This window comes from Mesocricetus auratus, unplaced genomic scaffold (assembly GCF_017639785.1).
Source record: "Mesocricetus auratus isolate SY011 unplaced genomic scaffold, BCM_Maur_2.0 Super-Scaffold_100006, whole genome shotgun sequence".
Taxonomy (NCBI): Eukaryota; Metazoa; Chordata; class Mammalia; order Rodentia; family Cricetidae; genus Mesocricetus; species Mesocricetus auratus.
The window spans coordinates 69,107,190-69,120,331 of NW_024429190.1; the positions used below are offsets into that span (position 1 = coordinate 69,107,190).

A 13,142-nucleotide genomic window follows, 5' to 3' on the forward strand; every position below is an offset into this window, starting at 1 on the left:
GCCATCTCACCAGCCCCTTGCCAAATATTTAGAATAAATCATTCTATAGCCTATTGGTTCTCTTTACCTGAAGAACACACACTAATACAGTATCTTTGCCAAAGCAATCACATTCCTGAGATTTACACTCTAAGAAAACTTATCATTCAAAAAAATTTTTATGAAGCAAATTAGCCATGGTGTTATTTATAAAACAAACAAACAAACCAAAAAAAAAAAAAACAACAACCCCAAAACCTAAGCAACATATCTATTTATTAGATGGGAACCAAAAGGTATTTATAGTACATTAATTTGAGAGAAAATTATACAACCATTAATGATATTTGTGAAGATTATACAGCAGCATGCAAAAGCATGTACAACTAAGTGTAATTTATTTAAAATGAGAACACAAAGTCAGAGAAGCTCTATAACCACATGAAGACAAAGTACATAATGAAAAACTGTATGCTTGAGTCATAGAATTATATACAATTTAAAAAAACTTTCTCTCACCAACTTGACATTTTAAAACAATAAATAAAAGGTATGAAATGAAAGCAATGAGGGTGTTAAATTATCAGTGATAATTAGAGTAGATTTTTGAGTTTAAACGTACCTACACCTGAGTTCTACTTTGTAAAGATTCTGAGATGAGGTTGGGACTACTGGCTGTACACGCATTGACATGCACATACAGACACACAGATACAGACACAGACATAGATACACACACACACACACACACACACACACTCACTCACACACACACACCAGGCCTAGCCTACCCACCAGCAAACAGGCAGTTGATTCTTGATTCCAATGCCTGGTAGCAAATTCTCAGCATAATGTCCCCCAAGTCTATGTGGAGTCACATGCTTGTCATTGACTATAGGCACTGGAGGTGATAAAGACCAGGCTATCCTCAGCATGCACCAGGACTGCTTTGGCCATTCTTGGGAGTGTCTGTGGACTGCAGGCAAGCAGAGGCATGGCCCTCCGAGCAGGACTGCTCCACGAGGCGGAAGGCCTCCAGGAACTCGTTGATATCAATGTGGCCATCCTTGTTGAAGTCGATGCTCCTGGCGAGGTCACAGATGTTGTCATCTGTGATGTCGATATTCATATGGGAGCTGAAGAGCTTCCAAGTCTGTCTGAACTCATCCAGGGAGATAAATCCTTAGGAGAGGGGAGAAGTCAGTGAGCCCATAGTGTTCAGTGCCAGTGTCGTCTGATTTGCTTACGGTGATACTTGTTCCCTGACTAGCTGGCAGATGCGGACCCCGTGGTGGAGAGTGAAGTATAAACTTCCAAGGGGACCAAAGAAAAGCAAGGATCATAAATACATTTCAGCTGGGAGGAACTGTGCTCCCTGGGAGAGAGGAACATTCAGCAACGTTGGTGACGTTTATTACAGTTGTAGCAAACGTGAGACTGGGGTGCTATGGGCGTCCAGTGGATGAAAGTCAGGGATACAATACACAAAACATTATCCTGCCCCAAATGTCAGTTGTGGATGTCTTAGGCTAACTCATCCCAGACATATGCTTATTTACACTGCTTGTAAATGTGTTTAAGCTGGGCACACTTGTGCTCACTACTTGGGGTATAGAGGTGTGAGGTTTGCTTGAGCCCAGGACTTAGACACCAGCCTGGATAGCGTACTGAGCCCTCACTTTGAAAGCAAAACAGGTCATAACATAGCAAGAGCCCTTGGATCCATGCATGGGCAGTCGGTAGGAGTTTATTTTTGGTTTGGTTTTCTGCGGTTCTGGAAGTTGAACCCAGGCCACCTCTCAATGCTGGTAAGGGCTGTATTGCTATTTATCCTCTGCTCACATCAACTAAGTTTTTTCGTTGTTCTTAGGAGTAGTCGTGTCTCTGTTCACACATATACTCATGCTTGTGCATTCTCATGTCCACGCGTGTCGCAGTCTGCATGTGGACGTCGGAGTGCACCTTCTAGGGGTCAGCTCTCTCCTCTCCTTCCACTATGGGTCCTGGGGATCGTCAGGCTGTGCAGCAAGTGCGTCTTCCACCCACCAAGCCATCTCGCTGGCCTTTGATTGATTCTTTTTGTTTTTAACAAAGATTCCAAGGTCACCGGATGAAGCCAGGAGTGGTGGCTCAGGGTGTAATCTGTCTGGGACTACTAAAGCACAGAGGTAAGGAGATGGCTTGAGGTCAGGAGTTTACAGCCAGGCTAGGGAACGCAGGAAGATTCCATCTCAAATAGATAGTAAATAAATCTCATAAGACCATCTGATGCAATAAATAAATTTCACCAAGACCACCTGTTTTTCCAATACTGTTGGGGACAACTCAACAGCTGCAGCGACAGGGCAATGAGTCATTTTACCTGAATGGTCACTGTCTATGATCCTAAAAATTGTCTCCAAGTTGGATCGGTTTCGGTAGAGTTTTTCCAGAAGACTCGACTGTATGTTCTGTAAGAATAAAAAAGTGAAACACCACTGGGCATTGGTGATGCACACCTTTAATACCAGCACTCAGGAGGCAGAGGCAGGCAGATCTCTGTGAGTTTGAGGCTAGCCTGGTCTACAGAGCGAGTTCCAGGACAGCCTCCAAAGCAATAGAGAGAAACCTGGTCTCAAAAAACCAATAAATAAATCACCTTATTATTTTTTGTTTTAACGTATAGTTAATGCACAGTGAACTCTACAATTATACATCCTTGAAAAAGACCAAAGCTATTTTAATTATTCCACTCCACTAGAGTGAAGTAGGAATGCCATTTATTGTAAAACTATTTTAAAATCAGCTGTGGTGGATGGTTTCCCATACTTACAAATAGAGTCATTCCTTTACATCCAGTGGTTCGGCATCCATGGGTTTAACCATAGATGAAAACTGTGTCCATACTGGGCACGATCAGACTTTCCCCATCATTATTCTCTCTGCAGTCCGGTAATACAGATCTTTACTTGGCATCCTCACTTAGCTATTATAAGTAGCTAGAGATTGAAGTCTGCTGAAGTTGTGCACAGTCGTGCTGTTTTACACCAGGGATTTGAGAATTCCCCGCCCTGTGCACAACCTCCTCATGGCAGACTACAAGGGACGAGTGCATACTATACATTATTGAATTGTGTTAGTTATTTCAAGTGGGTGAATTGTACAATGCATGAATTATGTTGCAACAAAGATGTCTTTTCAAAAGCACATAATAGAACATCTCAGTTAAACGGCATTGTCAGTAACTTTTGATTTGCTTGTGTTTTAACATAGAGGAAGTGTCACAGACAGTGTTGGGGAAACAAAATGAGACTTAAAGTCAGTAGACTTGAGTTTGTTTTTGTTCTGTTTTGGTGTTGAAGGTTGATCCAGGGCTTTGGGGATGCTAAGCACATGGTTTCCCATAGAGTACACCCTTAGCCCATGCCTGCGTCACAGCTGAGAAAGTCTATAACCCCAGGCTAATGTCTTAAGCTCTATGGGCAATGCACTCTCAGGTCTAATAGCTTGGATAACCCCTACCTCTAGGGTGTTTCGGGGACTAATTGAGGCAGCTATGTAAACCCCAGAACGCACAATCTGACTCACAGGAATGTAAAAAATAATTGCTTCTGTTTTCCACACCCTACCTTTGGAGCCCTAAATAGCTGTTTCAGAATTTAGGCACTCCCTAAATTCTGTTTCAGAATTATTTAGGCTACAGTGTGCTCTCCATCAACACCATCACACACACCCTTACCTCTCGGCTCAGCTGTTCTTTGGCCAAACTCTCCAACCAAGACTTGTACTCCAGCACATTATCCCCGGAACTGTTCACCAGCTGTGGCCGCAGCATCCGCCATGGCAGCCCCAGGTGCAGCACAGACTCCACAGCGACTGCCCAATCACTCAGGGTAACCACGCCTGCGGGAATGACCTGACCTGTTGAGCTGCCACCTGCAAGTTCAGTTTCTCGTCCAGCAGGACGTGCGTGCAGTGCATACGTTTTGATCTTGACATTCTTGAACTAGAGGTGGGTAGCAGGAAGAATGGGTATCGACACTACTTCTTCAGGTCATGGCAGAGCTGACTGCAAATGAGGCTTGCCAGATGGAAAATTTGAATTTCAGATAGGCAACAAAGCAAATATGTCAAATGTGATATAAAATTTCGTGTCTACCTATAATCAAAACTTAATTATGTATTCTTTTATTTATTAAATTTGGGTACATGAGGACTATTGCAAATAATATGAATATGTGTATTTATGGGTGTGTAGGTATGTGTGTATGTGCGTTTGTGCACGTGTGTATGTACTGAAGAGCTCTCTAACAGGCCCGAGCATGGCAAGCGCGGCTCTGGCAGGCCTTGCCCTTCCCCCATTCCCTCTTCCTTGCTAAACCATGGATACCACCAAGGTCTACTCCCTCATTCGGACACTTCCTCCTCTTGGGGGTGACTACCAAGGTCTAGTTATCAAAGCACTGAAATGCAGCTACAAAGCCTCCTTTTGGCTACCATAATTAACACCCAATTACAACTAAACACCTCATCCTAACATGGAGTTTCCCCTTTCCCTTTATAAACCACCTTTTTCCTGTGAGCCCCATCTGTCTCCTTTGTCCCTCTAGGTCAAATATCCCTTCCCCTCTCCCTTTCCTTTCTCTTCTCCCTGTCATCTGTCTCCTGTCTTTGTCTCTAATTCCCTGCCCTCTGTCCCTCTGGGGCAAATAAATCCCCTTCATGCTGAGAAATGGTCTTGGGGTGTCTTGGGCTGACTCCAGTCCTTTCATGCCTGAGTGTATGTCTCTGTCTCTCTCTCTCTCTGTCTCTCTCTCTCTCTGTGTATGCATGAGTGTCTGTCTCTGTCTCTGTCTCTCTCTCTCTCTGTGTATGCATGAGTGTCTGTCTCTGTCTCTGTGTGTGTGTGTGTGTTTGTTTTAAAAGGCAAATGCTGGAGTAACTAATACAGAGCACTTACCTAGCATGTGCAAGGTCCTGGGTTCAATTCCCAGTACTGCCCTTGAAATAAACTCTTCACTGAAACCCTTAAGAACCTATAATATAGGCATATAAGTATTTCTTCCATTTCTGATAGGGCTACAATTAATCAAAAATTGGTTGGCAATTCCATCAAGTTGAATATAAATGAAATGTTTAGATTTGACAATAGAACATGGGCTGATAGGCTCAGCACCAAGAGGGGGGGGATACACGACACCATTACAGATAGGACAGAACACGACTCAAACCTCTCTGTCTCTCCATCTCTACCTTTGTGTCTCTGTCTCTCTGTCTCTGTGTCTCCCCTCTCTCTCTGTCTCTCTCTGTCTCCCTCTCTCTCTCCTCCACATGAGGAGGAGACGACATGAGCCTGAAGAAGGTGGAAGCTGTAGTAGATGGGTGTTTCACCCCCTCAGCCGCGATGCCGGCTCTCACGCTCTCCCCTAGCTGTGTTTCCTTTGTCCTTACCACTCTCAGAGGCATCGTGCTTCTTAAATTCCACAAGCAGGTCTGAAGAATGAGCGAATAAGTTTTGCCTCAGGGCTCTCAGGGCTGACTCCTCCACCCTGCTGATCCTAGAACCCGGAGAAAAGGGGTTTGTGAAAAGCTGAATCTAAGTCCTGGGTTCTCGAATGTTCCTCCTCTCACTCTGAGTACACCCAGCTCCAGAGAGCTCAGCTTTGGAGAGAAGTGGTCCAGCTCTCATTTCTCCCCTCAGTCCCCCACTTTTCCCAGTTGTATGTGAACAGGACCAGTCTGGGGGACACTGCTCCTTCCTACTCCAGGAGTGTGGGTGGCTCAGGTCGGGAGAACATCACCTCTCCCGCCAAGCGCTCTAAGACTAATTCCATCCCTAAAGCAGGTATAAAGGGCCATCGGCCTCACAGGGTGAAAGTGACATTAAATAAGTAAATTCATGGTGAGTATTTAGCAGAAAGCCTGGCACAAACTCTTTACATTCCATTTGTCATCACAACTAAATTGTCATGTTTTCCTCATACTTTATTACCATGTGAAGCAGAAAATGAGATTTACATAAAAACACAAAAATCGCTAATTCACATTTTTTAAAATTATTTTTTAATGGGAAAGAGAGTCTTGGGATCAAGCTTTGCCCATGCCAGGTAAGTGCTGTAGTTACAAACTGTAGCACTCACCCAATTTTCTCATAATTACTGGGTCAAATAACTATGGACATAGCACTTGGCCCAAAATATATAATTAATATTTAGAATTGAAGTGACAAGAGATAAAAAGGAGATAAAAAATGTACTTAACTTGCAATGTCTTATTGAAGAGCCAGCCACTCTATAAATAATGGCGAGCTAACCTTTCTTTTTAAGTGATAACTATTTTTAAAAGTATTTTTGTTATGTTTGATAAAAATATTCGTTGGCCCGGTGTAGTGGTACATGTCAAAATCCCAGCACTCTGGAGGCAGAGGGAGAGGTTCAGTTCAAGGTTAGTGATAAGTATTGGATCCCCAGTTACTGGGTTCCTCCGCCGAAGCAATGAGCCAAATCAACTGAATTAATAAAGCCAGATTTAATAAACAGAGCAAAGCCGAGCAGAGACCCCCGGGTGACTATCGGAAGGCAGGAGGGACAGTACATGGCAGATCTATCGGGGGTAGGCGGTCTTGAGCAGTTCCAGGGAAAAATGGCGGGCTTTCTCGGGGGCGGGGTCTGGAATGAGAGTGGGGCTGGGTGGAGCTTCCCAACAGTTAGTCTTGGCTACAGAGCAAGTTCAAGGCTAGCCTGGATTACGTGAGATATTCTTGCAAAAAAACAAAAAGAAAAGGGTTTTTGTTTCTGTTTTGTTGTTGTTTGTTTTTTTTTAAGAAGGGAAATGTTTGTTGCAATTTTAAGCTATTTAACTAACAGACGTCCATTAACCCTTTGTGAACTATCTAAAACTTGGTCCAAATTGCATGGGTGTATAAGCACACAAGCTTTGTCTAGACTTTGTTGTTATATCAGAAGCTAATAGATCTATAGACCTTAAAAAGAACAGGTTAGTGGAGTCATTTGAATTATGTCCTTGCAAACAGTAGTCATTAACAATTATGCAGAGATCTGGGGTAGCAATGCCTGAATCCTTCTGGATGGATGAGGTGCTCTGTATCAATTCTGTGTGTGTGTGTGTGTGTGTGTGTGTGTGTGTGTGTGTGTGTGTGTGTGCTGATTAGAGAATAACTTTCAAGAGGTGATTCTCCTTTGATCACGGGGACCCCAGGTATGGAACTCAGGTTGTCTGGCTTGGTTGCAGATGTCCTTACCCACCAAGCCACCTTGCCAGCTCTGAATAGATTTTTCTCACCAGTTGTCCTACACAACTAACCCTCTGAAGTAGGAAGAATCATTATGACAGGATGCCATGGCCTTGCCAGATGAAACCCAGGCTGACTGTGCACTGTGCTTTTCCGTAAGAAGTGAATTTAAAATGCAAATGAACTCTGATTAGGGTTCCTCTGAGTGAGAGCTGACGGACAGTGCCTTATTTATTTCTAAGTTAGCCATTGTGCTCCAGGTGGCTGATGCTGTTGATAGTGGCTTCTGGGAATTTAGGCAGACATTTATTACACTCAGTGTTTACCATGAGTGGAATTCTATTTGATTTTCTTACGAAAGCACACTCGTGTTAGCATCCCCCATGGTGACTCCTTTTGTAGTAACAACAGCTAAGTCCTAGAAAATCGTAGCCTTCCAGTGTCAGGTCCATTCCCCTGGAGCAGTGTGGCTTCCCCTGTGTGAAGCTCAGGTGGCTGGGTTCTGCTTTGTTTTGTTGTTTTGTTTTTTAATAAAGCTCCAAGGATTATTTGGATTTATGGGGGAGTTGATTCTCCATGGGAAGTTTACATTTTATGCTACATTTTTTTCTGAACCGGACTCAAAACCAATGTGAAATCTTTAATATTTTAAATCTCTACCACTTGATTTGTGCTTTGTCTATTTGGATTTTTAATTTAGTTTCATTGGATAATTAAAGAAGACTGTTCAGTAGACTAAAACTGGACCTCTCCGCAAGCACTCATTTGCCCCCTCTCCACGGAGGCAATAATGAATAGTCATTAAACCCAGGAACACTGCAATCACACCACCTCCCTTCAGCTGAGCTAAGTTCTGTGTTTTAGTGAATTCATCTATCAACACCAAATTGATAAAATGAAATAGGTATATGTCACAAACTCAGGGTGAGATGATATATGTAAATTCTTATAACTCTCAACATACATTAAGTTCTCAACTAGGGTTAGAACTCCAAATTATCTCGACAGATACCAGTTAAACTCTATCTCACACTTCCTTTCCAAAAAGGCTCACAGTTAACAAACCTGTATTCTGGAATCCACTTACCAAGTCCCCTGGGGTGAAGGACTTGGGGTAACACAAACCCTCCCCAGGTAACAGAAAATGGAATAACATTGAAAGGACTTAGTGGCCTGATACCTGGATCATATCCAGAGATACCTGCATCAGTGATGGGAAGGTAAAGAGACAGAAGGTGGAGAAGCAGGATGCTCCAGTTCACTGGGGACTTGTTCTCCAAAGGTCCATGTGTTGGGGACCTGGACCACAGTGTGATGATGGGACTTTTGGAGGGTGGGGCTGACAACAAGGTTCAAAGGTCATCACACACACACACACACACACACACACACACACACACACACACACACACACGATATTAAGGCAGTAGTTCTCATGGGACTTTTGAGTGAGTCCTGTGAGACAGCTATTAAAAAAGACAAAACCTAAGACCGCTCCCTTGTCTGCCTTCCATCTCAAGTTGTGATCTTTCCCTGAGTCCTTAATCCTGATGAGATGCCATCTTCCCTTTGATCCTCACCAAAGGACAGACCAAGGGGCTGCCCAATCTTACTTGTCCAGTAGCTATAAGCTAAATAAGCTCATTTTCTTTGTAAATATCATACATCTGATATTTCATTATAATATCAGAAAACAGAATTAGGCAGGCATAATAGCACCTACCTGTATTCTCAGCTCTTGGGAGGTAGAGACAGAAGGAACAGAAATGAAGGTCATCCTTGTTTATATGTGAGGTTGAGGTCAGCCTGGACTACATGGGACCCTGCCTCAAAAAAAGAACAGAAAAAGAAATAAAGAAAAATAGAAAAAGGAAGAAAAAGGAAGGTAGGAAGGAAGGAAGGAAATCGATGCTGGGCAGAAATCTTTAATCCCAGTGCTCAAGGGGCAGAGGCAGGTGGAGTTCTATGAGTTCAAGGCCAGGCTGGTCTACATAGTAAGTTCCTGGCTATACAGTGAGACCCTGTCTCAAAAAGAAAGAAAAAGAAATTGAGCAACCAAATAAACAATAGGGAGACCAAGATAGAGACTCTGGAGTAATGTCTATTCTAGATTTTAATTCAAATGGAGCCAAATTCTGAATTGTTCTATAGAATTTGAATAAATGTAATGACATCTAATGTTCCTAAGCACTAAAATTCGTTCTCTTTCTGTTTTGGTTTTCAAGACAGGGTTTTTCTGTGTAACAGCCCTGTCAGTCCTGAAACTCACTCTGTAGAACAGGCTGGCTTTGAACTTACAGAGATCCTCCTGCCTCTGCCCCTAGAGTGCTGGGATTAAAAGCGTGTGCCACCACCTCTTGGAAAAATTAGTTTTCTGATAACCATTCATTGGAAATCTTGCCTTTGCCTCATGGTTAGCCTGTGTGTCGTCTTGTTAGCTTGGTACTGCACGATATGAGGAATCAGGGCTGGTCCCAGTTTGACGTAGGCACCTCTGTTACTGCCAACTTCATAGTAGTTGGAGGCAGAAAAGATGGTTAACACCTGAATGAAAAGAGAAGAGTTGCAGAATTTATGCACACTGAAGAATCTTCATCCCATTGGCCAACCCCACTTTGGGGCTGTTTCTCATACTCATCTATAGACTGACCTCCCTTCCTTCTTGCTTCCCCTTCCTTCATTCCTTCCTTCTTTCTGACTTTTCCTTCCCTCCTTCCTCCTCCTTCTACACCCCTCCCTCTGTTCTCAATGCTGTTAGAATAGTATTTAAAAAATGGGATACAGATCTAAACAGAGAATTCTCAACAGAAGAATCTGAAATGTCCAAAAGACACTTAAGGAATTACTCAGCATCCTTAGTCATCAGGGAAATGTGAATCAAAACAACTCTGAGATAACATCTTACACTGATCAGAATTGCTAAGATCAAAAACACTGATGACAGCTTATGCCGGAGAGGATGTGGAGAAAGGGGACCACTCCTTCCTTGCTGATGGGAGTGCAAACTTGTACAGTTGCTGTGGAAATCAGCATGGAGATTTCTCAGAAAATTAGAAATCAGTCTACCCGAAGGCCCTGCAATATCACTTTTGGGCATATACCCAAAGGATACACACTCACACCACAAGGACATTTGCTCAGCTATGTTCATAGCAGCATTATACATAATAGCCAGAACCTGGAATCAACCTAGATGCACCTCAACCAAAGAATAAATGAGGAAAATGTGGTCCATTTACACAATGGAGTACTACTCAGGGGTAAGAAACAATGACATCTTTAAATTTGCAGGCAAATGGACAGAACTCTAAAAAAAAAACATCCTGAGTGAGGTAACCCAGATCCAGAAATACAAACATAGTATGTACTCACTCATAAGTGGATACCAGACATAAAGCAAAGTATAACCAGCCTACGATTCACAACCCCAGAGAAGCTAGATCTCTCTTCCAAAAACAGATGGAAGCAGATGCAGAAATCCACAACTAACCAATGGGTCGACCTCCTGGAGCACAATTGAAGTGAGAGAGGAGCAATAATATGAACAAAGGAGTCAAGACCATGGTGGGGAAACCCACAGAATCAGCTGACCATAACTAGTGAGAGATCACGGACTCCACACTGACAACTAGGGAACCTGCATAGGACCAAACTAGGCCCCCTAAATACAGGCGACAATGGTGTGCCTGGGACAACATATGAAGCCACTGGCAGTGGAACCAAGAATTAACTCTGATGCATAAACTGACTTTGGGGAGCCCATTCTCTTTGGAGAGATATCTTGCTCAGCCTAGACATGGGGGGTGCTCTTGGTCCTACCTCAACGAGGTGATGGGACAGACTTAGTTGACATCCTAGAGGAGGTCTTTACCCTCTCTGAGGAGCAGATGGGAGGTGGGATGGGGGGAAGGAGGGGAGAACATTAGGAGAGGAGGAAGGGGGAGCTGTGATTGGAATGTAAAAAATAAGTAAATAAATGAAAAGCTTAAAATTTGTTCCAAAGAAATCCTAACTTGTTAGTCTTAATAATAATTTTATGTGTATTTAAAATATTTTCAACTCAAAATAAAATGCAATAATTTTATTAAAGTAAAAAAAAGAGTTACAGTGAACATAGGAAAGGAAAAGCTCTTGTAGACTTGTAACAAGGAAACACGATAGCCATGTAGTCAAATGTGTCTTCTATTAATTAGCTGTAAATCCATTATTTTCACATAGAAAAAGGATTCAGGGAACACAGAGTCCTACATTATTGCATTCGGAGATACCCAGATACACAAGATCCCGAACATCTGCCTAGATATTGCCAAAATCCAGTGCCTCATAGGGATGTTTGAGGCAAATGACTGAAAATCATGTGACTTACAGGCCAAGATGTGTCTGGGGAAACACTGGTCTCTGATGTTCATCAACCAAAAAGAGTCTTATCTCTCCCTTTCTCTCAGGCTTTTGGGAAGCAATAGCTACAATCAAATTTAAAAATTTAAAAGCTGGGTGTGGTGACACTTTTAATCCCAAGACTCGGGAAGTAGAGGCAGGCAAATCTTGGGAGTTTGAAGCCTCCCTGGTCTACATAGTGAGTTCCAGGATAGCCAGGGCTGTGTAGAGAGACCATGTGTCAAAAACAAAACAAAACAAAAAAGTCGTAAAAGTCAAAGGTAAAAGATCGTCAAGCCTGAGAAAATGTCTCTGTTGGCAGACTTCTTGTTACATAGGACATGAGGATTGAGGGGATCTCCCCAGCACCCACATAAAAAGCTGGATTAGCGGTTCCCATCTGCAATCTCAGCGCTGGGGAGGTAGAGACAGTCAGACCCCCGAGGCTCACTGGCCAGCCAGTCTAGATGAATTGGTGAATTCCAGACTCATTGAGAGGCCTGCCTCCATAAAGATGGGGGAGAACAACTGAAGAAGATACCCAGCATTGACCTCCTGTGTCCGCATGCATGCATATATGCAAGCATGAACATGCACAGTGCACGCCCCATGCATGCACACATGCACACATATGCATACACACACACACACACACACACACACACACACACACACAAAGGAGCTTGGGCAAGTAGGCATCAAATCCTAGGCACAGTTGGTTGTTAGCTCCTGGGAGGAGCTCTCTGGACCACTTCTGTGTCACAAACGTGGGTGCCAGCAGAGCCTCAGCCCACCTTGCGGTTGTGGCAGAACTCATAGCCTTCAGGTTTGCATTCGTGTGAGCGAATCAGGAATTGCAGCTTATATTTCTCCAGCAACTTTTCTGTCACATCAGGCCCGAAGTAACAGCCTCCTCCTCGGATAGTATTGGCCTTGCAACCTTCCTGAGCCATGGGGTCACTCCATAGAATATCTACAACCTAGGAGGACCAAGGTCCACATCCCCTCAGTCATTCACAGGAGAAACAGGAGGGTGGGGGAGGGGCGGGGGAAGCAGAGGCCGGAGAAGGAGAAAGGAAAAATAAGATGAAATGAAATGGATTTCTGTGTAATCAACATTTGACACACATTTACATTTGAGGTTACAATTACTTGGCCAGGGAGGCCAGAGAGGGTGTTGGGTTCCCTGGGACTGGAGTTATAGATGGTTTTGAGATACTTTATGCATGCTGGGAATCAAACCCAGGGTCCTCTGGAAGAGTGACCCACAGTGCTCTTAGCCACTGAGCCATCTCTCCAGCCTCATGTTTATATTTTGGATGCTTAGGGCTGCATTTAAAAAGATATGTCACATCTTTTTGTTGTTTGTTTTGTTTGTTTGTCTTGCTAAACAGTCATGGCTGTCCTTGAACTCACAGTGACAGCCTTGCCTCGGCCTTCCAAGTGTTTCAGAACTCTTGTTTGTTTGTTTTGAGACATGGTCTTGTGTAGCCCAGGCTGGCTGAGAATGACTCTGAACAAGCTGAACCTCCTGCCTTCACTTGCCAGGATTAGG

At 43.4% G+C, this 13,142-nt stretch overlaps 1 protein-coding gene across 1 annotated transcript in view; it reads right to left on the bottom strand.

Annotated features, from left to right (window-relative positions):
- Nucleotides 1-238: 238 nt before the first annotated feature.
- Ppef2 (protein phosphatase with EF-hand domain 2) overlaps nucleotides 239-13,142 on the bottom strand; it is a 31,362-nt gene continuing 18,458 nt past the window's right edge. The window contains exons 11-16 of the mRNA XM_040747405.1: nucleotides 12,382-12,567; nucleotides 9,612-9,754; nucleotides 5,410-5,516; nucleotides 3,698-3,861; nucleotides 2,342-2,429; nucleotides 239-1,161 (exon numbers count right to left, since the gene is read on the bottom strand). Coding sequence (XP_040603339.1) covers nucleotides 908-1,161; nucleotides 2,342-2,429; nucleotides 3,698-3,861; nucleotides 5,410-5,516; nucleotides 9,612-9,754; nucleotides 12,382-12,567 — 942 coding nt within the window. The 3' untranslated portion in view covers nucleotides 239-907. The remainder of the gene's footprint in view (nucleotides 1,162-2,341; nucleotides 2,430-3,697; nucleotides 3,862-5,409; nucleotides 5,517-9,611; nucleotides 9,755-12,381; nucleotides 12,568-13,142) is intronic.